This window comes from Plectropomus leopardus, chromosome 11 (assembly GCF_008729295.1).
Source record: "Plectropomus leopardus isolate mb chromosome 11, YSFRI_Pleo_2.0, whole genome shotgun sequence".
Lineage (NCBI taxonomy): Eukaryota > Metazoa > Chordata > Actinopteri > Perciformes > Serranidae > Plectropomus > Plectropomus leopardus.
In genome coordinates, this window is record NC_056473.1 from 6,546,667 (window position 1) to 6,563,153 (window position 16,487).

The following is a 16,487-nucleotide window of genomic DNA, read 5'->3' on the forward strand; positions in this document are numbered from 1 at the left end:
TTATGACTGGTTAAGCTGTGATATGAGTCAATGTATTTTACATATAAGCTGGCTTTAATAATCCAAATGTAGCTAAGTACAAAGATTTATGTTGAGTATCTTTTTATTCTTTTTCTGAATAATTCTCTATAAGTTTTGATCAACCAAACAATTATTTACCAATTCTTAGTAGCACACTTTCTAATGCCTCATTAATACAAGGTAAGAGTGTTGGGATTTTTTGTCAGTATGACCCTTTTTTTTTTTGTGGATGTTATCTCTTTGATGGCTGAAAACATATCAAAGGAATGTTAAAAGTCCACTGGTGCAAAACAGTGCAAAAGTCTACAAAGATGTGATGATGACAGTGCAAAGTTTAACGTTTTGTTTCCAACTGTTAAGCCTGGCTGACATGACACATGACAGTTTTCTTTTTTTTCTTTTTTTTTTTTGCTGGGGTGATTAAAATCGGAGCAACATTTTTTTTTCTTTCAACAGAAGAAGCACACAGATATTTGATGATCACTCAAAAAACATTGGGTACACACAACTTCAGCACACAAAAAAAGCGTATTTACAGCACTGGCACACACCAAAAATATAGGCACACAAATTACAACACAGTAACCAGTCACAGATACTGAGCTACATAAGGCTTGACAACAAAACTTCCTCAGTGCTACATCTATGCTGAGTTTGTGATGTACAGGTTGTCACTGTCACACCCATTTAAAAAGACTAAGTTAATACACACAACAATGCTACAGCACTATCAGGTGGGTGATGGGCCATTATGGGTCATACACATAGTGGTTGGGACACCATGGTTCATAACACAAACTGACTCTGTTGGTTGTCTGCTCCGGTGCTGTCGCTGGGTCTCTATAAACATATAAAAAAACAATAACAAAAATAAATTATTACACAAATTATGTAGAATGTTGGAAATGATGGCGATGATGGATACCTCTGCGAGGGATGAGACATGACACTAGCTTGGAGAGTAAAGAAAATGTGCTCCATTAGTTCCTCATGGTAAACGACAGGTTTACCATGTATTTCCCATGCGTAGCCAAGGCATCAGACAGCGATGTACTGTCTGTGTGCAGAGGTTAGACTCTTGAATCGGTTAATAAACATGCCCAGTCATGCTGCGTTTTACAGGTTGATGTACAGTAGTTCGGTCATTGTCATGCGTTTGTATATTTTGCGTCATGCTCTCACAGTCACCTCGTTTTTTAGGTTTTTTTTAAGGCTCTCTTTGACCCAGGCATGGGGAAAACTGAGGGTCAAACAGCAGTTCAAAGCACTAGCTGTGAGCTAGTGGGAAAGGAAAGATGTATGTATGCATGTGCTGTTGAAGAAAAACGGAGTCTAAACGCTCATTGTGTATAAAATTTATTTCATGCAAGGACTTGTATTTACATATTTTATTTGAATACTTTTCTGTTGCATAAATGGAAAATACATGCATTTACCTTTCCCCAAGTAGACCCACATCCCATGCTGTGTTGTAATTTTTTTTTCACTTGAATTGCATGAGCATATAATTCACCTGCATCTCTTCACATCAAATCTTCACAAGGTTTTTTTTCTTTTTCTTAAATATATAACGTCCATTAATTACCACAAGAGACATGACTTGAAATGTAAAACTCTGCTCATTCAGGATAAAAACAAAACTTAAGATGAGTTGCTATACTTCTACCTTCCTCTAGAAATTGACATTTCTGATTGGTCAAACATAAAATTTGTTAAAGTGCCCTGAAAAAATTGTGCATAATTATTGGGACAGCATCAATACATGTAACAGTAACAGTATCGATGTTTTAAATCAATAGACATACATGCTGCCAAAGTCATCGTGACTTCTCTGGTAGCTCAATATATTTTGGCTCTGTAGAGTCGCCTGGTCCCCTTTAGTAATTTGTGCTTTATCATACAAAAATTTCTTGAGATGGGGACTATAAAGTCAGCTGTTGTTTTTTTTCTCCTGCCAATAAATGCTTAAATCCTATGTGTTTTATGGTGTAACAATAATAACCAATTGACTGTGTTTAAGGGTACAAGGGTGGTGCAAAAGGTACAAGGTGCACCGTACAAAATAAAGCTTTCGTTACACTGTTATGAGCATGGTATAAAGTGTACTGATGCTACACTGGGAGCACTTATTTATTATACTGTCAATTTATTACTCACTTTAACTTTGCCTCGCCAGGTATGAAGGCACCGTTGTTTAATAATTCATGAGTATTGCCTTAATTTAGGCACTGCAGCAGTAATAGAAGTCGCTGCAGACTACGGATACTGTTTTAAAAACTAATAACTACCAGTAAATATATTTGTATAAAAACTATTTATGCTCATAACAGCATTAGTTGGCTTTATGACAGATCGTTCAAGTCAAATCACGCTATTTTAGTCGGAGGCCCCAGTCAAATTAATACAAGAAAATAAATATATGAATTTGGGGAAAGGCAAAGAATGGCGGCTACATAAAAATCTCTGCTGTGACTGAGTCTCTTGTAAAGCTGTCTCAAAAATGCATAAAAAATGACAAAGCTTTAGAAGCTTTTGAAAGAAAAAACTTTTTTTTTTTTCTTACAGGTACTGCGATACAGTTAGCTTCTTGTTGAACATAATTTCTCATGCAGTTCATGCAAATGAACAAAACAGTTTTAGTTCTGTTGACATTAAAATGTATTCATCACTAGTATCATAGGAATTGTCATCATCTCCATATTGCATTGGACACCATGAACATCATGTTCATTTTTTAGATTTTTTTAAATGGCCACTCAGATAACATTGAGCCTCGTCTGGATTGCACTTTCAGAATAATAACGTCTCTACTTTGCAACGTACAAAGCACTTTAGAGGAGTTCCCTTAACAGCTGGCAATGGTACCTTTTGGATATGTTTCAGAGCCATGTAGTGTTAATGTCCAGCATATTATTAGCAGGGGTTACATCTTATGAAAGTTTCTTTCACAAAATTGTAAAAAGCAGATGAGATAAAAGTTACCGGCAGAAGAGTATGTGAGATCAAAAGCAACAGAGCAACAGGCAATGATGTAAACACAAGGAAAGAGTGGGGTTAGCCTGAACAGTGCTTTGTCTGCAACTGAGGTGACCCATGCAGAGTGGCATGTGCCAATGTTGTCTAGTCTAGGATATGATGACACACCCAAGGAGACCACTTGGGTAAAGCTTGAGTATTAGACACAGTTAAGATACAGTTTTCCAGAAAAATAATGAAATAAAAATGAAAAAAAAAGAAAGCAAGAGTGAAGGCAAGTGTAAAAAGCAAAATTTGACAGGTAAGATAAGAAGGAGGAGTGTGGACTGGCCTTCCAATGGCATTGTGTCTGCTACTCAACCATGCTACATAATGGATGGGATGGGAGAATGTGAGTGCTGCATTAGACAAGGTGGGCTGCAGGGCAGGGCGGACACTGAGGACACTCCAGAGGCATCCCCGCTCATGCCAGACATGCTGTTAAGGCTCCAAGGCTTTTCATAACCTTCAGTTGAAAAACAGAGAACGTTCTGAGTAACACTGCAGCACTGAATCCATGACAGACTGTTTTTGGCTGTTTCCTCACTGGTAATACTACACCTGTTGCTTTCTTGTTTTTGTCTCCAAAGAAACAGGTCAACACAGACTTGAGACAGATTATTATTCTCCATGCATTGAGTGCATCAGGAGTACAACAGCATGCACCGGGTGGTACTGGAATGGTTTGGAGTATAACACTATAAAAGACTTGAAAAGTTAGGCACCTCAGGCAGGGAATGTATTCTCAAGCTACAGGTAGAATTTCAAACTGTAGGCCATTTACTGGTGATGTGCTGGTTGCACTCATTGACTAACATGATTTAATTAGAGGAATGTTTTTAGATTAATCCTAAAAAAAAAAAAAAAAAAGTATTTCAGCTTGGCATTAAAGTGTAAAAATCATTAAATTAGAATTTAGCTCTTAATAAAATTAATAATAATATTTAGCCTTCCACCATTTGTGTTGTGCTCCTTCACCATACTGATAGCACCCATCAGCAAGACACTTCATGCACCATTATGGTCAAGAGCAATGTACTCATAAGTCAGGATCCTGCATGGTATTTATCATTAAAACACATATACATACATGGTACACACATAGCACATAAATACTCTCTTAGGCATGTAAGACAACACATTCTAGATCATATCGAAAATAGCTTTCTTACTGGTAAATAAATAGGGGTATTACATTATGCATGGTATCAAAAAATATATTATGTAGATGTGGACAATTATTATTGACATTTGTGGTGATTGTGCTTGGCCTTAACAGATGTGAGTGTGAATTGAAATATATACAATTCCCAAAGGGATGATTGAGGAGAAGCAGCTGCTGTGAAAGTGTGTAATAAGAGGTTTTTTGTTGTTGTGCGTGTGTGTGTGTGTGTGTGTGTATGAGACTGTGGAAAACACTGAGGCGTAACACTCAGCAAAGAGAAGGAAAAAAAGAGCGTGTCCTGTCTACGGTGTACAGGGTGTCAGTGTCTTACGGGGGCCTGTGATTGGCTGTTACTGTACGTACCCCTCCTCACTCTGCCCCCTGTGTGGTTGGGGCGTTCAGCAGTGGTGACCAGGAAGCAGGGCCGCTCTCTGTCGCTGGGGCTGAAGATTTCCTCCGGAGATATGGCCTGGTCTATATGAGGGCAATCTTCGTTGGCCAACGCTGCGTTAGCTGCCTCACCGTTAAGCTTGGAATCTTTTTACAATACAACAATAAAGGAAAAACAACAACAAAAACTGGTTTAAACACAGTGTAGCAGCTTTTTGCCTCAATGCTGCTCAAAGTTGGATTAAATTATCAGAAGACCTGTGACAATTCGGACCGCTTTAAAGACCTATATGTTCACCACTGCTTTTAATTAGTGTCTTTTAAAGGTCCTGTGTGTAGAAATTAGGGGGATATTGGCAGAAATGTAATGTAATGTAATGTAATATAATATAATATAATATAATATAATATAATAATATAATCACCTGAAAATAAGAATCATGTTTACCTTAAGGCTCATTTATGCTCCCTTAACATACGAAAATAGATATGTGTGTCTTGAACAAACATTAATATCACTGCCCTCATCTCCATGCATCTTTTATGATGGCATAAATACAGCCAATAAATGGCACTAGCGGGCAGAGTCAAAAGTTTTACAAAAAAACAAACAGCAGCGGCAGTGGAGGAGGTCATTATATTGTACCTTTTAATGGAGACAGTGTTGTGACAACAGCGGTTTGTAAGGCCATTAAATCCATCCCGCTTTGTGGATGGAGAATTCTGTACTAGATCACGGACAGAAGACTCTGTCCGTCTCCATCTCCATCCTCTCTGCCTCTGCCATTGTATATAACGTTGAGCATAAATGAGCCATTTATATTTCTATAGGGAACCGCTCCTAGTCTATGGAGATCGTCATGTTTCTATATTAGCCCAGAATGGACAAAGCAAACACTGGCTCTAGACAGGGCCATTCATGTTTTTGAGTTTTGACATCGGCCACCGTAGTTAGAAGCCCATCTGCATTGAAAACAAGACAGATTTTTTAACATGAAATTGCTTTATTCTGTTTTTTTTTAACCGGTTTAAATCGCAGGGTCCATATGTTTTGGATAGAAGGAGACCTCTGCAGATAATTGGCTCCCGATACAAACCTCCTAAACGTCGAAGTTTCAGCTGCTTGCAATCTGCAATCGTCACTGCTAGATGCCACTAAATTCCCTTAAATCTTCCTCACTTCACCTTCATTTCTGTTGTATTTGTTTGTTTTATTGCTTCACTCTGTGTGCTGTTACCTGTTTGCCTTTTTGCTTTTTTTATATGTGCTTTTGATTGTTTCCTTTTATCATTTATGTCTTTAGATTTTTTTTGCCATTTTTGTCTTTATTGATAAGACAGCTGTAGATTGACAGGAAAGGGGAAAGACAGCAGGGGGATGACACCCAGCAAAGAACTGTGGGTTGGTATCGAACATGGGCCGCTGCAAAGGACTCAGCCTATCGCTGAGCGCACGCTCAACCAGATGAGCTAGAGGTTGCCTCGTTTGTGTTTTACCTGTGTAATCTGTAAAGTACTTTGGCTTGCCTTTGTGTATGAAACGTGCTATGTAAATAAATTTGCCTTGCTTTTCATATAGCAGCTTTTTTTCAGGTTTGAAGTGCCACATTTTTTAATATATTTTCAGTTTTCACATTCTACTACCTGCATACACACAGGGATTAACTCTTACAATAATACTGCGTGCATAGCTGCTGTGTAATGTTTGCTTTGCACTCTGTATGTTTTTGAGCACAAACTGTATCAAATGTCAATTTATCTTCACACCAATGCCACCACAGGACTTCAAGAGGAAATCAAGTGACTCATATGTTTTCTTACATGTTCTTAAAGCTATATTATGTAGGACTTTTGCAGAAACAATGTGTAGACTCATGCATAAGTAATCCTTCTCAGTCATCACTTATGACTAACGAGAAGAGTGTGGTGGTTGAGAGACTCTCCCATCTGCTTGTATTTTCTCATTTATTTCTCATTTTCTGTGTTTGAGATGTTTATGGGCATGTACCCCCACAGTCCTCAGGTGAAGCTGGGCCTTTTAAAAAAATGTTTCAGGCCATAAGTAGCAGGTGTCTAAGGCACTCAGCACTGGGTAAAAAAACGCAAATAAAGCAAGGTGAAACACCAAACGAGAGTGGCTTTTACTGTCACTTTTGCTGGCGAGTGTGTTTACAAAAAGGTAACCAACAATCCTGCATAGTATACCTTTAACACCACGAAAAAGTGGTGATTACATACTTTCAGTTAGTCTTAACAGATAGGAGGAGTAAAACACTGCATTAAGAAGTGCAAAATCAATAGCAAGATTACTCACGGTCAGCCTCAATCTCTCTATTCTCCTATCCAGAGCAGAACAGGCTCTTCATCACATATTTTATTGATTGTTTGCGGTGGGAAACTCATTTGTTTAATCTCATGCCTGAATCATCAGCTGATTGAAGTGTGGGAACAGACGCACAATGAAACAGCTGAGTAGCGCTGCGGCTGCTTCAGGAGGACAGAGAAGTGATGAGACGACAGCATATCAGAGAACACATCATCTTTGTTTCTTACCTTGAAACTTTATCTCGAAAACGTCGTCATTGGGGATGGGGCTCGGGTGCTGGGAGCTGATGCTTGACTTACAGAAGTTTGGAGAACCCGGTTGGGGTGCCCGAGGGATATGCCTGTTCTTTTTCTTTGGTAGTTTCTGTTTCGCCATGGCCAGAGAGTAATACATTCCAAAGTTGTTGACAATCACAGGAACAGGCATGGCGATGGTCAGCACACCCGCCAGGGCACACAGGGCTCCGACCAGCATGCCGGAGGTCGTCTGAGGGTACATGTCTCCATAGCCGAGGGTCGTCATGGTCACCACAGCCCACCAAAATCCGATCGGGATGTTCTTGAAGTGTGTGTGCTCACTGGCTCGAGGGTCGTTGGGGTTAGCGCCGGTCCGTTCAGCGTAGTAGATCATGGTAGCAAAGATGAGGACACCGAGGGCGAGGAAGATGATGAGGAGCAGGAACTCGTTGGTGCTGGCCCTCAGCGTGTGGCCCAGCACCCTCAGTCCCACAAAGTGACGCGTCAGCTTGAAGATACGCAGGATCCGCACAAAGCGGACGACTCTCAGGAAGCCCAGCACGTCCTTAGCTGCCTTGGAGGAGAGCCCGCTGAGGCCGACCTCCAGGTAGAAGGGCAGGATGGCCACAAAGTCGATGATGTTCAGGGCGTTCCGAATGAAGTCACATTTATTCGGGCAGAAAGTTATTCGCATTAGAAATTCAAAAGTGAACCACACCACACAAACGCCTTCAATGTAGGTGAGGTAGAGCGCAGTCTCAGTCTCCTGGTAGGTGTGCTCCACTGTGATGTTGTCCACCACCTCCACCTCAGTGCGGTTTATGATGGGGTTGAAGGCCTCATGGGTCTCCAGACAGAAGGTGGTGATGGACACCAGAATAAAGAACAGCGAAGCCAGAGCCACCCACTGGGCAGGAAATGTACACAGGGTGCAGAAGAAGAAATAGAGGGGGAGAGAGAAGGAGGGGGGAGAAGGACAAAGAGAAGCACAGTAATTCATGCAATGTAATCAAGCTCAACGCCCAGCAGCCATTCTTAGCACGTCACAATGCAATTCAATCTATTATCGGAGACAATGCTGTCTGGTTTGACAGTGACAGCGGCATTGACACACACCCCCCACCCCCCGCTCTCTATGTGTCTTGATTCAGAAGTGTCACTGTAAAAGGGACAATCAATGCAAGCTCGCCGTTCTTCCTTCTCCTCCCTCCGCTGTATCTCAAGGTCATGGCATTTTCAAAGGCATCCTACATTAGAATTACTAAGAGCCAGCAGCAGCAGGAGACGGGACATTAACCCACATGACTAAAATTAGGAGGGGCTCTTCCCTCAAAGCACCATCACCACAGTACAGTAGGTCTTCCCTACACAAGGTCATACTATCCAGATGATCAACTCTTGGGAATGGTAGTGAGCTTAGAGGCTTGCTGAGCTGATGACAGACTTGTATGAGAGACCTATATTTCCCTTAATGGCGAATTGGTGCTTTAGCCTTCATTTTGTATTGATTAGAGGATCAGATTTCATCACATTTAGGCTCTGATATTTCTGATGCATACCACATGGGTGTAAGAGATACAGTGTTCTCTCCTGGGTATTGATTACAGCCCTATCCTCATGTTATCCTGTGCTGATCATACCTTACTGGTTTACAGCTGCAGATGGAGTAACTGCTATAACTTCAATGGGAATCTGATGTCAACAAATCAGAGTTGGTGGACAAAGATTCAGACAGCGTGGATAGCTACTTAATCATCCTATGAATCACAAAATATTGGATCAATAGCAGTTTGTTCTTGCATGAAGATGTCTTTATAAGGGCAAGTGAGTGTCTTTAGTGCTGCTTAAACTAATGCACAGCCTTGTTAAGTAGCTGGGAGGAGGTTAGTTGGAGTAGGGCATATCTGGGCACGAGGACGTCTTACATGTATTCCACTGAGCAAAGGAAACACAGCGTCTTAGTCAGTCAGGTCCATTCACAGTTTGTCACGCAGCTCAAGATGAAAAACAGGCCCTCCTCATAGCATCTCAGCACTGGTAACTCATCGCATTGTGCTGAGGAAATCGCTGCTGCTTATGAATGTCTGTTTCTCGTCCATGTTAGTATGATGGTCCGGAGGGAAGCTGTGCGTTAGCGGAGACTATACTGCATGCCGACCTCTGTTCTGTCAGCAGGGTTGTCCTCTTTGTTCAGAGATACTGCTCACGCTGAGCAAAGAGGACACACACCAGTTGGACGAGGATTAAGATGGAGACTCATTGCAGTTTAAACACTTTAATATGACATGTGAATGCTTTTATGAGTTTTTGAATTAGTTTTAAATAAAAAAAAATGTCCATATTGAAATGGAGCGTGGCAAAAAAGGGCACTTTACAGTTAAATGCAATCAGACACAAAATTATTTAAAATGCGCCTTTGTCAAGCTATTAATGTTTTTCTTGAGTTGTTATAGTCTGAGAGAGATAGTGTGTCAGTTTTTGAGGCATTAGTAGAGTGTATTTGGTGCTGTTGTATTGGATTGCATAATATTGTTGTTTTGTCCACCCCCTCTACAGTATGTACTGTACAAAATAACAAGTACACCCTAGAATATAATACAATCCAATTCAACCACATTGAAAACTGCGACCTCAAGTAACAGATTGGATTCAACAGCAAATGCTGGAATATAAACTGGGCAAAGTGGGCAGATGGGTCTGGGACCCCATACCATCAGGGGCCCCAAGAGCAACAGATTGATTGTCAGATGATTTGTGCTAATTTTGATTAATTGCTGATTTGTTTAAGTGTCCTATCTACCTGTGTCCAAATTTATGTGGTGCATATTCCTGAATAAGTTTAGTGACATCCCCCTAAATGGGTCACACACCACTCGGGGACATCCCTAGGTGTTAACTGTCAACACTCAACCCAATTGCTAGAATTAATGTTTGCACTGCACATTTCTGCAAATTATAGATATGTTACATTTGTATGTTTCATATGTAGTGGATATGATAAAAAGTTATGTTTCTTGATGTTCTGATTTCAATTTTATGTAGTAACAATGCTGTGGTGAATGTGTGGTTAAGTTTCGTCACAAAAAACACTTTGTTAGTGTCAGAAAAACATTTTTTAGCCTAAAATACCCAGTTTGGATAATACAAACACTGTTGAAAATGTCTTGACCTCATTAAAAAGCACCTTTTTTTGTTGCTACAAACAGAGAAAGAAATGCCCCTACCCTTGTTGAATAAAACCCTCTTTTGTCACTACAACTTTGGCAAGAAATGCCTCAACCCTCACTAAAAACGCAGTTGGAAATGTCTCAACCTGTCGTTAAAAAAACACAGTCTTTTATTGCTACAAATGCATCAGGAAACACCTTGACTCCTGATAAATATAACCCGCTTTTGTCACTACACATGTGACTGGCAATGTTCTGACTACTCATTGAACAAAACCTTCTTCTGTTGCTTCAAACACAGCTGGACATATCCCAACGTTTCTTAAAAATACAAACTTGGCTAGATATTTTTTAACCTCTTGTTTAAAAAAATCCTTTTTTGTCACAAACACAACATGTCCTGATGTTTGTTAAAAAACAAGACAAACAAAAAAAAACAGTTGCTAGAAATATGGCTGGAAATGTCTCACTCTCAAATTAAAACATACCCACTTCTGTTACTACAAATTTGTCTGGAAATGTTCCAACCTCGCATGAAAAAAATCCCTGCTTTTGTTGCTAAAAACATGGTTGGAAATGTACCAATCCCCCATTAATAATTACCCAATTTTGTAGCTAAAAACACAGCTGGAATTGTCTTACCTCTTGATACAAATATCTGCACTTATGGCGCTACAAACACAGCTGAACATTTCCTGGCCTCTTGTTAAAAAATACCCATTTGTTGTTTGTTGGTCTCTATCAGTGGTCTGCTGATGTTTGTTGCTTTGCACGACTAGTTGTCACTCCATCCATCATCCCTTCCTCCTTCTGGTAAGAAAATGAGCTCCAATACTTGGAATCCAAACTATGCCATCGTAAAAATGTTATGTTTTATATCAAATGTTCAAGTGTAACATATGTGTGGTTTGCAGAAGCATGCAATACCAGCATTTTTTCTGGTGACTGACCTGCAACATCACATCAATACAGTATGAACAAATATCTTATATTTTAGGTTCATTAACAGTATAGCTGAAATAACAAATCAATTAGCTAAACAGAAAATTAACTGGCATCTACAGTTTCAATTAATTTTTTCTAGCAAAAGTGCTCCCAATTAACTGTCTCCAGCTTATAAAATGAGAATTATCACTGGTTTTACTAGTTTTCTATGATTGCAAACTGAATCTCCTTGATTTTTGGACAGACAAAACAAGCAGTTTGAATATGCCAACAATGGCTTTACAAAGTTGTGATGGGTAATTTTCCAGTGTCTCCTTATTCAACTATTTGAGAGAAGAAATCGAAAATCGATTTCTCAATGATGAAAATAGTCCTAATTTGTAGGTGTACTTGTTATTTTGTCCAGCCTATCATTATCAAGAGAACTGGAAAAATAAACACCACCATCACTGCCATCACGCTTCAGTGTGATAAAGCCTCATTCTTAGACTCTCAGCCCTCAGAACATCCCTCCCCTCAAACTGTTAAACAAACACTGCCTCTGATCTGTCCGCCTCTTACAGTAAATTATGTGACTTTGTGCTGGTTAGGAACAGTTTGGTCTGGAGGGAGGGCGACAGGCGAAGATTGTTTGCTCCTTATTGGCTAATTCTCACTGTTGCTGGCTCACCACAGGCCTACAGTGATACACAGTGACAGGGGTTTTCCACTGATGTATCCACTGTGAATAGAGTCTGTAATTAACTAAGAGGCTCGCTTCTAATTAATCTTCTTGCCTGTCTTGGTGGAGCGTTGTCAATCTTGGCTCTGCTTTGTCCTGCTCACTGTTAAATATGGGACACAACTGAGGAGTCTTCCGCTTTGGGACATGTCATCCAGAAATTGAAATCTGAAAGATGTGTGTTGGTTAAACTGTTTTCACTAATGCTTGCTGTAAGAGTGAGAACATGTCAATACAGTTTACACTTGCTGGATGGGGCCTGGTAAGTAATTACACCAATCAGTGCAACAGCTGTTAAAGCAGCGGGCAGCACAGCGGTCTTTGCAGGGGGCAGTGGTCCAAAAAACACAAAAAAATCAGAAGGTGTAAAGTCATTTCATTGTCACCATCAAGAGGCTTTACGCCCAGATGGAAAACTGCCCATAACAATGACCAAAAATGTCACCTCGAACAGCAACCCAATTTTTGTCTGGAAGTCTGCCACTAAAGTCCTGTTGGTGCCAAAGATCTGCTCTCCTAATGTGTATCTGACCTATTTAAGCTCAGAGCCAGGCTGCTCAGGGATTCTTGTGCCCTGGAAATATCAATCCAAAAACCAGCGAGAGCAACAATCACCCTTTATCTCCTCCTTACAGATAGAGGAGGGCGGAAGTGATGATTTGCATGTAAATGATTTTGACAGATGAGGTCTTTGGCTGATTTTTCCGCCCCTCCTTCTCTGTACAGTCTCATCCCTGCTGTGGAGACCCCTGGGAGGGCAATTTCAAGGTCATCAAAAGCCTCTTGAAACCTCCCATACCAATCAATCTTTGTCTCACCAACACATTTGACAACTAAACTTTCATGCATCTTTGACTGTTTCATGCCGGCAGTGAAACATCTTGTGTTTTTGATAACTCCTCGCGAGGTTCAATAAGAAGAACAAAACCAAACAGACTTAAAAGCAACTCACCCTTGCATATTTAGAGGAGTAAGGGTCCTCAAACAGAGCCCAAACATGTTTCTGCCACCGGCTCCACAGGCTGCCGCTCCTGGCATCATGAGTGTCTCCCTGCGCCAGCCTCCTTGTCATTTCATCCACATCATCCTCAGCAGTGTGCTCCAGCTCTGGCTCCGCATCATCGCTCCCCAGGTCTAACAGGCCCCCCCCGCCGAAACTATCAAGGGCCTCCTCTGCCTCCCGGTGCTGGCGATAGGTCATCCAGCAGCATGGCTCCACGTCTGTCTCATCAATGCCCCAGAAGGCCAGTTCCTCCTCATAGAGGGGCCCGCAGACATCAGCCGGGCAGTGCAGTTTACCTGTCCTGTAGTAATTGAGGATATGTGCAAACACGCCGGGGTGGCGGTCGAAGAAAAATTCCTCGATCTTGGCATCATAGTCAAAGTGGTTGGGTGCATCAGGTTCGGCCAACCAGGACAAGCGGGTGCCAGGTAGAGTGCGCAGGGTGCTGCGGTATGTCTGATGTCTGATCCCTCCCACGTTTATCACAATGCGATCCTTGTCGTCGCTCAGGCCCATTGCGTCCCTTAGGCATTTCTCCAATAAGTTCCCTTCATCGCAAAGGTAAGTCTACCGTGCAACCATGAAGGAAACAATTACACAAAGGCAGCAGCGGCGCGCAAAAAAACAACCTGTCGTCTCTCACCAACTATGACAGAAATCGGGGCTGTTTGACACGCATAAGGCTACATTCACTCTGTGTTCCCTTCAAAGCACCTGTCATGCAACTGGAGGATCATAAATATAGCTGCCAGACTCACTGGAGGGTATAGAATCGAAATCCAAAATGATTACAGCCAATGGCATCACATTAAGAATGGACGTCACATCGTCTGTAAATCCAAGATGTCGAGATAAAAGCACAAACGCTGACAAATATCCCCCCCGGCAGCAGCGCAGATCCAGCTCATTGGATTCCCCCAAGTTGCGGTAATTGATGAGATGAGTCCTGAGCAGGTTTGTGACTTTCACAGCAAGGTGACTGCGGTGGTGCTGAGCGGACAGCGCCTGTCCGGCAGCTCCTGATGGAGACTCGGCGCTGCTTTCAGTCCCTCCTCTGTTGCTGCCTACAGACTCACCTCCTTCACACCGACGCTCAGCCCGCTCCCTCTCTGCGTGTAACACACTGCCGCTGCACACCAGCTCTTTGTCTCAGCGCAGAGATGCTCTCCTGCATGGGAACTTTCCCTTTCCTTCACGCACTGCTGGGAAGAAAACACCCACAGTCTGTTTGAATTGGAGGAAAATACTGTTTTGTTTTTTTTTTTTGTTTTTTTTTTTGCACTGCGTGATTAAACAAAAAGAAAATGAGAGATAAGAGGGCGACAAACCTCCCAAAAATAAAACGCCCAAACTGCCTGTTATTCACACCGTGCCCAGCTCTCCTCTCAGATCAGATGGAGCATGCCCAGTGGACCCTGCATCTGCTAAAACACGCTGTCAAGTCCTCCAGTTAAAGCTGCTAAAACTGTCATCGCTGCCTAATTTTCCCCCTCACTTGCAGGGTTTACGATCGGTCAGCGGCTGCAACACTCAGGAGAGACTCATCCTGCACAGCTGGTTGCAGAAGGAGTGACCCTGGAGCCATGCACGCGCAGATCCGCCCATACCATCAGAGAGTCTGATCATATTACCTTCTGATGGCTCCGTGATTTACGGCTGTCAGACTGCTCTTGACAGTCTGCATGTGTGTCTGCACTGAAATGTGGAGATATTTTATGAAACAAAAAGCTGACAGATTCGATTTTGTCATTTTGCGCAACTCTCACGTGCTGTATACTTGATCTCTATAATAGTAATTAGCCTCCACCTGTGTTTCGATGTGTCAGCAGATGGCGCCATTGCTCACTGCAAAGTCATTCCTTTTTGTGCTCCTTCATCGTGTGCTTGTTAGTTAATCTTAAAATCTTGGCGAGATCTTAAAGTCTTGGCAGCAGGTTAATGATATAGACAATTAGGCCATGAAATAAAAAACGAAAGTTTAATTTTTATTCAGTGGTGGAATGTAACTAAGTACATTTACTTAATTAAGTACATCTTTGTGGTGTTTTGTACTTCAGAATTTCCATTTTATGCTACTTTATAGCATCCTTCTACTCATCTACATTTTTTAGTCCACTGCATTTATTTGATGTACTGTAGTTACTAGTTACTTTGTAAAATTTACGTTGTTAATGCAAAAATACAAATCAGCTAATATATTATGATATATTAGGCATATTGGTCAATGTACCCAGCAGTACTATATGAAGTAAGTAAAATTACCTCCATCTTTACTAGCTGTAACCTTGCAGTAATGAACACATCATGCATAAATGATTATACTCCAGTAATATAGCATATGTTATTATTGAAAGTACCTCATGTTTTGTACTTTAAGTATATTTTGATGGGAACTTTTTTGTATTTTTACTTAAAGAGCAACTTGCAGGTTATTTATTGATTTACATCTATATTAAATTGTTTCCGAAAGTGATCATTTGAAAAGTTAATGCAGGATTTTATATGTTTTAGAGGACATTACGGTAGAAAGTAAAGCTTTGAATGCAGGACTTCTGCTTGTAACAGAGTATCTCTTCACAGTGGTAGGTCTATAGCTGCTTTTACTTAACTAATACATCTGAGTACTTCTTCCACCAATGCTTTATGGTATGTATTGCTTAACATTGGCCACTTTAGGGACTGTACTTTTTTTTTTTATTAGAGTAGTGTGGTGGATGGTGTGTGACTTCGTTTTTTTTTAAATATATAGGCTATATAATGACCCTCCCTGTAGCAACAAATATTTTTCCTTAAGCCTCTCTGAGTGACTGGGGCAAAATGCATGATCTCCCCTTCTACCTTAATAACCATATTTCACAGTTTCTGGTGGTGATAAATTTTGTGATTTGGGAGATTTTTAAAGAGTACATATGTTTAAAACCCACTTGCAGGGTTAAGGTTTCTGAGGGTATTTTATATTAATGCAAAACACTACTATGTATGCCCCTTCTCTGAGCTAAATACCCTCCACAGAGCTTAAAAAATGATCTGAAGTGCCTCCCCCATTTCCCACCACCCCACCCCTATCACAAGTAACAAACAGTTCCTTATATCTTATTGTACACATTTTTTTCATGGAATAAAATCTACTTAAATTAGGAAAAAAGTCACCTATTATCACTCTGTGTGTGTTGATGCAGATTTTTACTTTTTAAACAGATTTTATTATTTAAAAAAATGGGATTGCACTTCCTTCCTTTTTTTCTACTCCTTTTCCTCGAAGAAAAAAAAAACATGGGACTTTCTGTCCTACTTTTCCGTCTGACCATAATAACCCATTTTTAAACTTGCAGGAGAACAAAGTAGGGCTCTCTGTGTGCTCTTGCGGATGGGGAGCTCCCTCCTCAGCCTTCTTCTTCTCCTCCTGCCTGCCTCCCTTGGTGGTGGGCAGTTCTCTGTCTCGGTTTTCACTCTTGATTATAAAGGAGGAGTTTGCAGCACAGAGGCGCTTATACCTCA

At 41.0% G+C, this 16,487-nt stretch overlaps 1 protein-coding gene across 2 annotated transcripts; it reads right to left on the bottom strand.

Annotated features, from left to right (window-relative positions):
• Positions 1-53: 53 nt before the first annotated feature.
• On the bottom strand, positions 54-14,202 carry kcnc1b (potassium voltage-gated channel, Shaw-related subfamily, member 1b). Of its 2 annotated transcripts, none has more exons than XM_042495730.1 (4): positions 12,939-14,202; positions 7,145-8,060; positions 4,565-4,738; positions 54-861 (listed from the first exon to the last, which is right to left on the bottom strand). In XM_042495730.1, the coding sequence occupies exons 1-4, from the start codon at positions 13,503-13,505 to the stop codon at positions 752-754; spliced, it is 1,767 nt and encodes a 588-aa protein (XP_042351664.1). In that variant the 5' UTR covers positions 13,506-14,202; the 3' UTR covers positions 54-751. The 2 variants fall into 2 exon arrangements, with proteins under 2 accessions (XP_042351664.1, XP_042351663.1); XM_042495729.1 differs by lacking the exon at positions 54-861 and adding an exon at positions 2,670-3,502.
• Positions 14,203-16,487: the final 2,285 nt, after the last annotated feature.

Coding starts and splice junctions, on each gene's coding strand:
- kcnc1b (XM_042495729.1), bottom strand. CDS start 13,505: ATGGGCCTGAGCGACGACAAGGATCGCATTGTGATAAACGTGGGAGGG. Junction 8,061..12,938: donor ACTCCTCTAAATATGCAAGG/GTGAGTTGCTTT, acceptor TTTCCTGCCCAG/TGGGTGGCTCTGGCTTCGCT. Junction 3,503..4,564: donor AGGGGGCAGAGTGAGGAGGG/GTACGTACAGTA, acceptor TTTCAACTGAAG/GTTATGAAAAGCCTTGGAGC.